The sequence below is a fragment of the Mchenga conophoros genome, linkage group LG18, assembly GCF_057382185.1.
Source record: "Mchenga conophoros isolate Kocher_MC1m ecotype Shallow Benthic linkage group LG18, M_conophoros_male_GT1.1, whole genome shotgun sequence".
In the NCBI taxonomy this organism is placed as follows: domain Eukaryota; kingdom Metazoa; phylum Chordata; class Actinopteri; order Cichliformes; family Cichlidae; genus Mchenga; species Mchenga conophoros.
Window position 1 is genome coordinate 16476103 of NC_140543.1, and position 15034 is coordinate 16491136.

A 15034-nucleotide genomic window follows, 5' to 3' on the forward strand; every position below is an offset into this window, starting at 1 on the left:
TTATCTGCCAGTACAAATTCTCTCATAAGGCTATAACTACCTTAAAACCTGGTGCATGTTATTGCACCTTAATAACTATGCAGGAAGTGATCGCTCGTATCGGAAAAGAAATATATGATCTCAAGATAAAGCTGATCGTGATAACGCCTTCTGCAGCATAACAGTCCCCTTAATGTAGAGGTTAGACGTTCAGTGTTTTTCCTTTAATTTGTCACCTGTCCGCAAATAGAAAGAGTAATGATAGTGGTGTTATTCTTACCAGAATAACTTCCACATCCACTGTTTCTGATTACCTATTGGTCATTACCTAAAGTAAGACTAGGCAGCTTTTCAGATGAAAATAGTGTGAACGTCTCAGAAGCTGTCAGTGGAATATTCTATATTGGCTTAGTTAGTACAGTAAACAGGTAGTATCTATCCTTGTTCGCCTGCGGTAAAATGTTATTCCATCTGTGGTTGTTTACTGTGCAAAGCCATAAACGTCTTCATTCTGTAACCTTATTCAGTTCTCAGACTGGACATCCTTATTTCAGGGCTGAAAGTAGTGAAAATATTGATGGATTGAGGTATTGTGGGTTTGTATGGAGCAAACCCACAACGGCTTGGTATTTACAGTTAAATTTAAACCTCGTGAAGTTGCGTACTTCTGTTAGAAACAAAGTATACATGTCTTTGTTCCTATCTGTACTTATTTATTATATTTCTCATTATGAACAGGCACAAGAGACGGCTGAAAAAGTCTTGAAAAAGGTTATACAACAGTTGGTTCCTATACGGAGCTGTATTGCCAACTGCAAAAATATAAATACTTCTTAGTAGACTGTACATCTACTATAGTAACTGTTATAGTAAATAAGTACATTCTCTTAAATGTTGTACTCGGGAACCAGTGTAAAATTCTTGTAATTTATTTCAGTACTGCAGTGTTTCGGTACTGTCCTTTTTATGGTTGGTTCTCAACATTTATACTGCTGTTACTGCTGTAAAATTTCAGCATTTCATATACTTTAAATAAACACCACGGCAATTGGCTGTACTAAATTATAAATAAGAAGAATACAATATAAAATACTGTTGCAGAATGAGTAAGCTCACTTCCAGTATTTCTATACTCACAAAAAAGAGTATAAGAGTAAAAGTCTTATTACTAAAACTTATTTTTCATAAGATGTTTTATCTATAGCTAGAGGCTTGAACACAAATATTAGAATGCCAACATCAGCTTTCATGTTGTTTCATGTGGCACATCAGACCAGGTAATGTTTTTCCAATCTTCTGTTGTCCAATTTTGTTGAGCCAGTGTGAATTATGGCCTCGGTATCCTGTTGTTAGCTGACAGGAGCTGTACCCAGTGCAGTCTTCTGGTGCTGTATCCATCTGCTTCAAGCTTTAACATGTTGTGCATTCGAAGATGCTCTTCTGCATACCTTGTTTGTAACAAGTAGTCATTTGAATTGCTGCTGTCTTCTATCAGCTCAAAGTAGTCTGGCCATTCTCCTCTGATCTCTGACATCAACATTGGATATTTTCTGTGGAGATCAGCAGGTTCTGAAATAACCAGGCCAGCCCATCTGGCACATTCAAATTCACTGAAATCACCTTTCTTTCACATTCTCATGCTCAATTGATAATGGCTACTTGGTTAAACACACTGAGTTGGTGCCATGTGATTGACTGATTAGATATAACAAGCATACCTTAAAAATAAGGTACACAAATTATTTAGTTAACATCTGTCTGAACAAATTAACAAATATTGTAGAGACTAAAATAAGATTTTTCAGGGCAACAAGAGAAAATCAATTATATTACTTATATTTAGAGATAGAATCAGGCATGATCATTATATCACAATGAGATTCGACAAGCAAGTCTCCACACCGCCTTTACTTTGTACCTGCAGCTATCTGTCCATGGTTATATATTCCATTGTGTCACGTTTAAAAAATATATATTCTAGATCCAAAATGACTGTGATAAATGTTTAGAAAGGTGAATTGTTTATGCATAGATTTACCTTGTTCTCCCTGCTGTCTCTTGCTCATCAGTAAAACAATTACTCGTTACTATTTGAAGTGTTCTGCTTCTTGCTTTCATAGAAGCAAAATTTGATTTCTTCACATCCAGACATGTAATTTGTGTCTGAAACTGACAGATGCAACTGCAGCCAGGCAGTCAGCTGCTCTGAGTAAACGTCTGTCTTTAATTTGCACTATTTGCTCTGGATCACTGGACCAAAAAAACAAGACTGTGTGTGTGTGGGTTTTTTTTAGCCGCACCTCCAGGCGCTCTGTACGGCATACGTGTTAGTTTATGTCTCATGGTGTGCGTCTTATAGTTTTGCTGCAGTGTGGCTCAGAGAACAATGATATTGCCTACATGACAGCATTAAATATCCTGGCGATCTAGCCTTTAGTTTAGGCGGCCTGTTTTTTCATTTCAACTCTTCTTGTCATGCTCTGTTAAAAATGAATGTTGTCGTTTTCAGTACAGTCACATTTGTCAATGCCCGAAAGTGATCCACAGGCAAACAGCAAGTCAGTCAGTGTGACCTATTAGAATGGAAAAAGTTTCCCTGACTGGAAAACCACACCTGCGTTACCACGTCACCCTCATATAAAATGTTCAGAAGCTGAAAATATATAAGGGGTAAAAAAAAAACAACTGCATGGAATAAAATGTAATTTTTGTCAGTGTTAAAATTTTCCTCATGTCGATCAGTTTACCGCTGGAATAAGCCTGCATGCTGCGAGTGAAACTGATGCTGTTGAGTCAGGGAAGTTTAGCTTTCATTTTATCACAGTAAGACTGATAGAACTCTTCAATGAATCCACTGATGTGGTCAAAGTATGGGACTTTCTAATATTTATCCACTGTATTACTGTCACTCATATCCGGTGAATTTTGGAGGTAGGAAACTGGATTTAATTTTTTTCTCCACAGCACCAGGAGCAGGGTTCCAGACAGTTTGACAGTTTTGAAGCAGCTGTAAAGAGAAATTAATGTCTAAGTCTGAACTGATTTTCATGCTCATTTCAGATCCAGAGGAGAGTCTACATCTGCAGCGAAATATTTACACTTTTATGTTGTTCTTGTCATTTTAACTGCCATGTAGCTGAGTTGTAATAGATGTTTTGTGTTGGAAATTTTCTTTGAAAGTATCTATTTTTCACACTATTCCTGTTTCCACTTCCATATCCTTCCGTTAACTCTGAGGCTTTCCCCCTGATTTGCAGGTTTACACCGATGATGTGCTGACAAAAGAGGAACAGTTAGAGTTTTTGTACAGAGCCAAGCAAAAATGTGAGGCCATCATCAAGGCAAAGCAGAGGATTCCTGGTGAGTACAGAAACAAATCTGTCAGTCTTTAGCCGTATGAGTGGCTTTGTGAGTCTGTAATGACAATACTGTTATTCTTCAGGGGGACTTGAACTTTCAGTATTGAATTTCATGGCAAAATGGTCAACAGCCACATAGGAGATTTAAGTAGGATTCATCATCAGGGGGCCGGAGGAATATCTGTATAAACCAGCATGGCTCTTTAATATTTGTTCACATATTCCATTGTGTGCTACAGCTGTGGATTGAGTGCAGTCATGTGAAAAAAAAATCACAGATCCCTAAATCCAGAATTAAACCTTAAATCGCCTGTAGGATGTCTTTTAGCTGGAGACTCATTTTTAACCTGGGGCTTGAAATGGATGTGCACCGCTTCTCTTGCAAAAGCTGAAATCTGTAAAAAACAACAAAAAACAAAAACTAGGTTAAATGGCATATCTGCACACCTGACCCCAGCCCCTTCCATTTTTTAGACTGGGGAAAGTGGTGAAAGTGGGGTGTGAGGGGTGGGGTGTGGGACATGTACGCACTTATCAAGGTGTGCTGTGGTTTAAAATAGGAACATTGCCTCCAGGTGTGCGTGTGCATGATAGTGCAGATTTGACTAACATTTAGCGCATGCACAGGACATTGTTTGCTTTTGGTTCATTGTTTACTCTGTTAGCAGGATTGTGATTCTCCTCATTCCAAAGCAGAGTAACAAAGGGATCACAGATTCAATGTTTGTCATGCAAATCACCCAGTAAAAGGGGTGTGTTAGAGAGATAACAGATACAAATCCATAAGTCGTCCCTAATAGCTTCTGTATATCGAATAACATGTCTTGTTTAGCTACAGATTATTATTACAAGATAACTAATAGCTAAAAACTGGAGGAAACTAATCAAGCAGAATGCGTGAAATTGAAATGGGATCATGCGTTTGGAAGGTGCCGCTTTATTTGCCTTTTATTATTGGTTTCCAATAGTGTGATGTTCCACTACCTGTTAAAGGTTTTTTAGTTAAAAGATTTCTGTCACAGGCACATTTGTCAAAGGCGTTATCACTTAAAAATAGTTTGGGGCTTTCCGCTTGTGAGGAAGCTCCCCAGTGAATTCTAGCTGAAGCTAGAGGTTCAATGTGGAGTGCAGTAAATCCCCCAGAGGCTGCACATGGCTGCCGAGCTGAAATATAATGTATGAGGCGGAGGATGCCATCAGACACGGGAGGTGTACCGAGAGAAGGCTGTGTATGGAGGGAGAAACCAATCAACAGTGAAGTTTACCAAGAACTGTGGAAGTAAACTGCATAACCAGCAACATGATGAACACAAGCTTGAAAGTAAAGAGTCCATCGAGACGCCATGTTGATTGAATGTGATTGGTGACTTGTTTGAGAGTGACTGTTGATCATAAGAGCTTAAACTAATCAACTGATGATGTTCATACTTCACCATAATAAGTAAATATTTAAATTAAAGGGACCGTTTTGCCTGTATTTCGCTGATATGTTAAAATCACGGCCCATTCTTGGAGCAGTTGCAAGACATTTTTTGTGAACTGTAAGTTGATGGTTACATTTAAAACCTCAGCTTTGTTTCCTTTGTCTTCTCTGTGGCTTTCCGAAGGCTGAGCTCGAAGGCAAACCTGGTCCTGGGGTGTTTTTCAATATTTATGGCTATCTGAAGAATGCCATTTTCCTGCAGACCCCAGCACACTGTATCGTCATGTGGTTGCTGTCATTCTCCCAGTTGATTGGAGAGGAATTCCACAGCCAAACCAATCATATTATTTTCTCTTTAACCCCAGTGCATTGTGGTCACATGAAATTCTTTGCCCTCCAAACGATACTCCTTGTAAATGAAACACATAATTAAAAACGTTTACTTCCTGGCTCAGAACACAAAAGCTATTGTTGACTGTTCCCTGTAGTTACATTACCCACGTGGTATGTCCCAACTTTTCATGGTTTTGATAAATATCCACTAGCTCAAATTAGATTAAAAAAAAAGTCAGAATTGCTACTTTTGAGAATTGCAGAGGGCCGAGCAGCAGATTTTGTTTGCTTAGGGTTTATGTTCCAGCTCTTACAGCACGCTTAACAAGATGGCTATAGGCGCCAATGCAGAGGAGAGCAATCAGTGAAACATCAGAGATCTCGCAGACGAGAATCTATCCTGACATGTTGTAGTGACAGGAAAGGTTGGTGTCACATGTCCGCATGCACCTCCGAGCGCATGCTATGTTCAGTACGAACAATGGGATAAAACCTAACATTTTGCACTATCTTGACTAGACATATGGGACTATATGTACATTTATATTTTAATCTGGTATAAATAGTTGATAACCACGGCCTTATTGCACTCGCATGTTCCTGTGTCTGCACATTAGGGGAGACTTTGGCGCTCAATCTGGACTCTAACAAGCCCATCGGGAATGCCTGACTGGGATTCTGTGAAATGCTTGAGGTGCTGTTTAGGGGGTACATCAGCACAAGAGAGCTGACCTGCATACCTGATGATGCTGGTGTGCCGAATGTGACTCATCCTGCATGTAGTGGTTTTTTGCTGACCTCTTTTGGAAGGTTGCACATGTCTGTTCAATCACATTACAGATGAAGAAATTAGAATAACCCTATTACCTTAATATAGAGTAGAGTCCTCAGTTAAGTCCCCCAGTGTGGTGGAGACTAACGGCTTGAGAAGCACATATGTGCTCCTTGCATGTACTTGTTTTGAGATTTTCTTTTTCCCTGTAATGCCAGATGAATTGCTTTAACCTTCATTTCGATTTGATTTGAACTCCAGAGCCACATCTGGCTGTTTGTAATTATGCAGTGTGGAAGTCATTTAAAATCTGGGTAGTGGGTTTGCTGTGATGTTGAGTAAAATTATAGATATTGTCAAGATTTTGCCATTAAGTTCAAAGAAAACCGAACTTGCGCTTTCTGATGAAGGATGTCAGTATTTTCCTTGAAAAAGTCATCAAGATTTCAGCAGAAATCACTTTTTAAGAGACATTTTCCTTCCTTTTTGCATTGTGGCGTGAACTTCAAACCATGGGTTGAGATAAACTGATTGCACCAACTACTAGCTTTAGATTTATATCTGTAATTGTTTTGCCTAATCTCCCAGGATTTTTTTTCTGGCTCTTTAACTGTAATCCTGTGGCTTTTTGAACTATTATTGGAGATTAGGAATTACGACGGCTTCAAATGGCAGCAGAGTAAAATGCAGAAAGTGTAGAAAAACTATCCAAAATTATGTGTTAATTAAGAAAGCTTTGAGTGCTGCTTGAAAGGAAAAGCCGTTGTGCTTCATTTGGGCTTCAAATGTGTAAAATTCACCATTTGATGCCTGGGACAAGGTTTTCTTTGAGGGATGCAGTGAGGTTTGCCTGGGGAGGACAGTGGAGGGATGTGGGTTCAAATCCCCAGACCTTGCAGTGTGAAAATAGCTCAACCTTCAAGCTTGTGGTCTGGGTGTAGAATAACTTGGGGAATCATTATAAAAGGCTGCATGTATCAGGAGGAACTGCATGCAGTGAGTGTTTTGACATCTGCAGGTCAGAATCACATGAGTTGGGGGAGAAAAAAACATTCTTCAAACCCCAGTGACATCACAAATACCAAAGTCCCCCCGTAGGCACGTTTATATTTAAATTGTGGTCAAAAAATTTACAGGAAATTGTATGTGTGTGTGTGTCTGTGTGTTTGTGTGTTTAATTTAAGCCTGTTAGTAGGTGGTCCTATGGTAGTAAAACCTATGGCAAAAGCAAGCAGCAATTCTACTTTTACTCCCAGGATGTGTGGTCAGCGTGATTTTCAAAACTAAACGCATTTTTTTCCCACCATGCATCTGCAAGAATCAGTCAGCTCCACTCAGTCTACTCTTTAATTTTGTGCTCCCAGTGACAAGCAGTTAAAAGCAAGTCGTCATTTTGTCAGATGTTTCTTTGTAAGTTTGATTACAGGAATGAGAAAATAATGGATCTACTGCAAAGAGAGGAGAGTTTTAGTTCTATGCTTACCTACTTATTAGTGGTCAAAGTGGGGCAGATGTTTTCAATAATACAACATAAATGCCAAGCCATAAGAGAGGTTTTGCCAAGAATCTGTGGTGAAAGGGACTCCGCTCACACTATCAGCAGGCTCCGTTCCACGGTTTAGCTGAGAATTAGGGGACTGTGTGCACTCATAGGTTTCCCCCCCACTTTGAACGTAAAGTTCTTTGTCTGAACTTAGCACAGATGCATTATGGCAAAGTTTAATGTAGCACAGTCTTTGCTAATAATTTGACACAAAATTTTCTGTTGTGATCACCGGGATCACCATGCATCTTGTAAAAATGTGGAGAAAACTTTTTTTGCTTTAATGATTCCTGGTAAAAATTTTTGCATTCATAATCAGCCTCATTTAAAAAAAAAAACGAGAGAGAGAGAGAATTATTATCATTAACCAATTCTGTTGTTCAAAGAGAAATATGCAATAACTGTTTTTCATGTGATATTTTTATATGTAAAAAAATGAATGCAAATATGGGATTTCATGATCATGATCATTATTATTATTGTTGTTGTTATATTATTATTATTATTATTAGTCAATTCTTTACTATATAATTTATTGTTATTAATAAAGTGAAATCACCCAAACCACTATGGTCACCTAAGTCCAGACTGATACAAAATTGTAGTTCCTAACACATTTATTAGACCACGTCTCATAAAAAAAAAACCCCAAAAAAACAAAACAAAACTGAAAACTAAAAATGACTGAATTCAAATTTTACCTAAATTTGAACAGGAAAAAAAAGAGAATTCTGAGAACCATAAATTAATCATTTATTACAAAATTACATGTTTTATTATGGTTGTTTTGAAAAACAGTGAATCTGAAAATTCATGTATATTAAGAATAACTATACTTTAGCACTAAAAATGTGATTTTGATTAAATAGCACAGCTGTACTGTTGGATTAGCTGTTATAGAACATAAAACAATATTTTGGTAATCATAAATACTGTTAATTTAAGGAAGGACTGGCACAAACCTTTTAGTCGGTGGTGGTCTAAAACATTTTGAGGACTGTAAATTGTAATGAGAACTTGGAATTTTTTTTTTCAACTTAATTACTAAATTTTTAAAATAAATATTTTACATTTTCAAAAAATTAATTTAAATATACATAAAATTGTTGCACTGGGTATAATGATTGGCCAAATAAGACATTTGTTTTACATCTTATCACCATTTTTCCCATTCTCTAAAATTTCATTCACCCTAGCAAGACATAACTCTGTACGTAAATGAATAATCAAATTGGATGTTGTTAATTAATTGAATGTGATCCATCTAAAAAAAAACCTCAAAACATATGATACATATTGAAAGTGAATTATATAATATAGTGCTGTTATTTAACCATAATTTGCCAGTTAGGGCACTACAATGCAGCTAGTGTTGCAGGAAGTCTTTAAATAAGATCCACGCTAAAACCAATTCCATACAACATTATAATGGTTGTTGTGTTATCAACAACGGAGCAGTTATGGAAATATCCGGCAGCTAACAAACAAGCCTTAATGAACACACCACACCAGATTCAATGGACAACTTGTTGTCAGCATGCGGGAAATTCCATGGTTGCAAGTCTTAATTATGTGACAATAGATGGGAAGTGGACAGGCATGTGTTTTCTTTTGGTGACCCATATTTCCCACAAGTAGAACAAATATGAATAAAAAAAAAAAGGGGGGGGGGGGGGGGTCAGTTATGCCACACATGAAATTACAAGGCTGCTTTTGCAGTGCCATTCCAGTGCTGTTTATGTATCGTGTGTCTGCTTTTTAAAATTCAAACAAAAACCCTGAAAACAAGCAGATCTTGGAAATGCCTACTGACCATTACTGCAGTGCTATAGTCATGACAGGATTTGGTTTTAATTCAACTCTTTTCTTTTCTCTGCAGATGGTTTCTGCTCACCAGATTGGGATGGCATTGTTTGTTGGCCTGAAGGGCCTCCTGGGAAAATATCCACTCCCTGTCCAGAGTATATCTTTGACTTCAACCATAAAGGTAAGCTTGGCCCTGGATACAGTAAGCAGTTAAATCCCTGAATTTTAAAATGAGTTAGGCTGCGCTCTGCAAATTCATTGCAAATTATAACTCGAGCTCTCTCTGAACCTGCTTTGGCAATTTATTGAATTATGCAGCTTTAAATCTGTAATTAAAAACAGACTTCTTTTGTTGATTTCTAGGATTAGCACACCGTCAGTGTGACAGCAATGGGATATGGCAGCTGGCAGCAGCCAACAGAACATGGGCCGATTATACTGAATGTTCAAAACACCTCCCCGAATATAACCCAAGCTATCAAATGGTAAGATCCATCTGATTTCCATTTACATGCTGACACTGTCTCCCACCAAAATAATTAACAGCAGCACCATAGCAAATTGTCTCACTTAAGGTATTTAAGAAAAAAATGTACCCTGCAATTATACTTCCTTTGAAATGCGTAACAAATTAACAGCATGCCTTCTTAGTAATGTGCAATGCAAATAAAGTCTGATCGTATTTACTGAAATGTTGAGAAGATGATGAGGGGATAATGAAAGGATATTCATGTGGTCGCTTTGTGATAAAATGGCTGTAACTGGCTAAATTTATGTTATAATACAAAGTGAAAACAGTGCCAGATTAGTCTTGAACTGAGTCATTCCCTCGCAAATCTAAGACCACTAAGAACTCACCAGAAATGGCTCAGTTGAGTAACTTAACAATAATAAGACCCGCAGTTGCACAGTTGAGTCATGCAGCTACATTCGTCGATTTTAATGATTTTTATGCATCCTTTCTTGTGAATGCAGTATCGTCAAATCTTGCACAAATGTTCTCTTGGATTAAGGAAGAACCGATTAGATTTTCATCTTCTTTGAAAACCATTAGTGTGGAGCATTAGCAAACATTTTTATGCTTTTGCAACAGCCTCGACCATTTTGGGAAGACTTTGCTGCAAATCTTTGATATAACCTCGACAGCATCACTAATAGGTGACGAGACCTGGATGCTAGTCAGGGGTCCACCTTATTACAGGTCTCTTCGAGGTGTTTGATAGGATATATGTCAGGGCAGGCCAGACCTGTGTAGGCCAGTTACGTCTGACAACACACACATATAAAAAAATATATAATATGCTATTTCCAAGTGTGTGCATGAAATCTATAATATAAAAGTCAGTGAGTGAAGAGTTGAGAAGGTTTTAACAAAATTTTTAGGATGGTTTGGAAAGGGTTAATGAAGTTGCACCTCATACTGTAGTGCAATCTATTTCATTGATTTGAGGCTATTGCAGTGAAAGGTAATTTCTTATGACCATTTTATGCTGTAGAATTATTATTTTTCTTCTCTAAGGCCAAACCATAAAAATTGACATACTTAGGCCCAGGGTGGAGTGTGTTGTATATTTAGCTCAGCTAATGTTTTAATGTTAGAGCTTTGTTGTCATTTACCTGACGTTATAATTAATTATCATAATGAGGTCTTTATAGTTGTTGTATTTGTTTCATTGTTTCATAGCAGACCTGTCAGCTGATAGTGTTTCTTTGCTGTGTATCCTGACACAGTTTCACATTTTAAGCGGGCGTACACGTCTTACAAAATGGAAATCTTTAACTTTAATAAAGAGGATTATGTGTTGCATAATCTGTAATACCATGAGCACCAACAGCACCATTACACTGCAAAGCATCGTGTGGAAACAGTTAAAAGAAGAAGAACTACTACAACCCAGTGTGACTGACAGCTAGATGTGACCTTGATCGCAGGTGCCTGTGCAGAGTTCCTCTACCATCGCTCGGGGTGTTAGATGTCAGTGCTGGCAGTAAATAGCTCTTGTAAGAAGGATGGAAAACTTGTTAAAAATATTGATAAATGAAAACATTCAAAGGCTGTGAGAAAGCCGTGAAAGCTGTCATGCTTTGATCGTCACCCTTTTCTGGCCTGAAACGATACGATACCGCTGTCATCTGTATGACGTCGAATGTTCAGATCGATGTTCCAACAGAGGAGCAGTTGCAGTAGATAATGATAAATATGTGTGCATGAACTAAAGCAAACAGCAATACTGCAGACGCACATTTTTTTCTGGCACAAGATCCTGATGCTAAATGATAACAGCAGTGTAGTATCAACTTACATCACAAGGAGGTCCTGGCACTTATTAACTTGGTGACGTGCAGCCAGGCTTCTTCTGCTGGAGGATTAAACTACTGCCCAGTGTACTGATGCTTTCCAGTGACAAACCAGGTTATTTGGAGACATCCTTAAATAAATTTTCCCAACAAACAGGATTAGCATGTCTGACTAAAACATACAGCGGATCAAACAATGCAATTAGGAGGGGATAATGTGTCTGTTGATATTCTAACAAATTATCCTTTTCCAACAGGACGTCTTTCACCGTCTGTATCTCATTTACACGGTTGGGTACTCGGTCTCTTTGGGGTCGCTCATGGTGGCTGTGGTCATTTTGGGATATTTTCGGTGAGTCGATGCTGCTGCTGGACTTTTTCAATCAGTACTTTCAACTACAAATGTTCCCAAAAGAGAGGGCGTTTGATCAGGTCAGAAATTAAGGTTAGAGCAATTGGAGAAGGGATCAAAACAGGGAGTCCAAATGATTCACAGCATGATAGCATGCTGTGAATCCCCCATCACCCCCACCCCGACTCCACCGGATAATCGTGCATCGCAATATATGTGTTGTGTCACAGCGACGGCACGGAGCACACAATCTATATCAAGCATTACCTTTGACTTTTACTTTGACTTTTAACAGACTGCCTTTGAGGAGGAGCCTGCCTTCAGGCGTGCTGTAATGCATGCCTCATTGCCTGACATTTAGGTTCTTTGTTATTTTCATGCTGATTTCAGATTTCGCTGACACACAACCAAAGTGTGTATGCTGAGTTTTTATTTTTTATTATTCCTCCCAGCTTACAAAGATTACATTTCCTAATCAACATCCACCTTTTCCCACATGTAAACATCTAAACAAGGGAGTGAAGGGATGTGAATTCAGAGCAAAGTGCTGTGTTTGAAAAGCTCTCCTCCTACTGTACAAACATAAGAGGTATCAGCCTTACCTTAGGGCTACTTTCTTAAATGAAAAAGGAAAAAACCTTAAAACAAGGTTGAATTCAGTCTGAAAATGTCTGTTTTTTTTAATCATTTTGATTAACACAGGGCAGATTTGTTATTATTTGCTTATTTAGTTGAGCACAGGGACTATCACTAATCAATGGGAAGGAACTGTTTACCAATGCTCCAACCGGCGTGACTTACTGTACAGGCAGGCAGTCAGAAGGTTTTTAGGAATGCTCCCAACTGGCACCAGGAAATCTACGGGCAAAATGAGTTTAATAAGTTGTCCCAGGGGCCCATCTGACATTCTGGCTCTGTGCTCAGAGCACTCCAGCCATGTCTCCTCTTTAACACATCAGCTTTTAGACAGGAGAGTTCATAAATGTTTTCCAGGGAGAGAGAAGAGGGGATATTTTGCATTACCACTTGTGTTCAGAATTTTTCACTGGGGAAATGTACGCTAGATTAGTTTTTCTCAATCAATAGCTCTCTGAGGGTTGCTCGTCAAAGAATTCAGCTCATTAAAGAGTCTTTAGAGAAAGAAACAGTGGGTAGAAATTACACTGATCTAATGTCAGCGTCAAGTAAATGTTGACAAATTTAGACTTTAAACTGTCATGTCTTTTTTTTTTTGCACTAGTAAATATTCAAGAAATTTTAGCATTGACGTTTTGTCTTGACTGCAATAATGTAGCCTTTATGGCTATTGATCCTGCAGCTCCCTTTGGAGCACAGTGCCAGAATCACTTCACAGTTGCAAATGTTAACATTTCTACAAATGTTAAGAATGAAGAATTTTTGACTGATAAACTTGTGCTTTCGTGGAAGCAAATTTGGATCCCTTTCAACACATGCTTGCAATTTCGTTTTTACTGCTCACTTTGAGTGTAACGATTTAATATTTGTGTGTTTCAAGCTCCTAATTCTTGAGAATGTGTTGTAGTCAGCGTGGAATTCAGCTGGCTCTAATTAAGATGCGTATTGTTTGTGTGCGTGTGAAAAGTCGAGCACAAACTTAACATTGAGGTGTACCAACTGTCTAAAAAAAAGAAAAATAGGAAAAATTTCTCACATATCTGATATTTGACCATACCACTCTTTTTTTTCTCTCTCTCTTTTTTAGACGGTTACACTGTACCAGGAACTACATCCACATGCACCTCTTTGTGTCCTACATGCTAAGAGCTATAAGCATTTTTGTAAAAGACGTTGTTCTCTACTCCGGATCGACATTAGACATGGAAGGAGTCAGTGTGGAAGACATCAAGTCTATTTCTGAAGCCTCACAAACCGACAAAACGCATTTTGTAAGTAAACCAAATAGAAACGGAAGCAGCAGATAAAGTTGTTGTCGTAGTCAGTGAACGTGCAGTACTCACAAAAAAATATAATGTCAGGATTTGTTTGCTTTACGTGTACACATAATTTGATTAGTGTTGCTTGGTGTGAAGAGTTGTGTTTCCGCATGGGAAGTGTTAGGTAAGTTTTGCAGGAGTCTCAGTTGCTTTTCCAGTACTGCAGCAAATAAACTGTACTGCTTGTCACCGTGCCAAGGTTTTACTAGGCCAGGACTTGGCTTTCCTGAACAGAGTCAAGTCTGAAAAAATTTGTAAAGACTGTGTACTTTTCACGGATGCTTTAATACACAAACAATTTACACTATATATTTAGGGATATCTTTCATCCTCTGTATCTCTGCAAAGTGACTTATACTGTATTCAAACTGCTTAGTAAGTGAAATATTGTGTGTGACACAATGAGGGAACTTAGGTGTGTGTACTCTGGCATAATTCATCATTTTATGTATGGAGCAAATAACCTTTTTCAACCACTTATTTTCTTAATTAAGAAAAAGAAAATGTAAGGTCTGAACCACAGACCAGTCCGATCACAAAAGGTCTGACGCTCCTGCATAAATCACAGGCTGAATATGTGTATATAATGCAAAGCCTTCTTCTTTATAGCAAAATTGGAATTAGGTGCAGCAACTTATTGCACTTTATTAATAAGGATGTATGGAAGCTCAACTCAGTCTGAGCTCTCTTACTCAAACTTTAAGTAGTCTTCATGAATAGTCCCCGAGGCTTCTTAAAGAGATTCCAAAATTCCTATTTGTATGCTTGTTCTGTTCTCTGTGAAGATATTGCTGCAGAATTTTTGACACACTGCAAACCAGTTGAAATATGTCAAGTTTTCAGCTTTGGGAATCACCTGTTGGTTCAAAAATACCTGTCAGACTGTGTTATGTGCGTACTTTTTGTTTGTATATTCAGCTAAAGAAATGGAAAGAAATTATGGGTTTAATGATACTGTTTAAAATTGGTTCTTTGCTAAGTGCAAGTTAATTGTAGACACAACACTCGCTCGTCCTTTGAGTTGTGTGCAGTACTCTGTGCTTTGAGTCCCAACTTTAGTGTTTGCGGTTAATTTTGTTGGTAGTCTATTGATACATTTATGTTACATTGCTTTTAAAGATTAATACAATTGGCATGAGAGACACCGATCATTCACATATAAAATGTGCTTCCCGTATGTTGCATGGTGATAACGCACTTAGTTTCAAAACTTT

General features: G+C 38.0%; 1 protein-coding gene across 1 annotated transcript in view; it reads left to right on the plus strand.

The window, feature by feature from the left end:
- The window catches only part of pth1r (parathyroid hormone 1 receptor), a 45478-nt gene that overhangs the window by 20028 nt on the left and 10416 nt on the right, over window positions 1–15034 (plus strand). The window contains exons 2-6 of the mRNA XM_085253932.1: window positions 3237–3339; window positions 9289–9396; window positions 9579–9700; window positions 11771–11865; window positions 13589–13772. Of these exons, the coding sequence (XP_085110058.1) occupies window positions 3237–3339; window positions 9289–9396; window positions 9579–9700; window positions 11771–11865; window positions 13589–13772 (612 nt within the window). The remainder of the gene's footprint in view (window positions 1–3236; window positions 3340–9288; window positions 9397–9578; window positions 9701–11770; window positions 11866–13588; window positions 13773–15034) is intronic.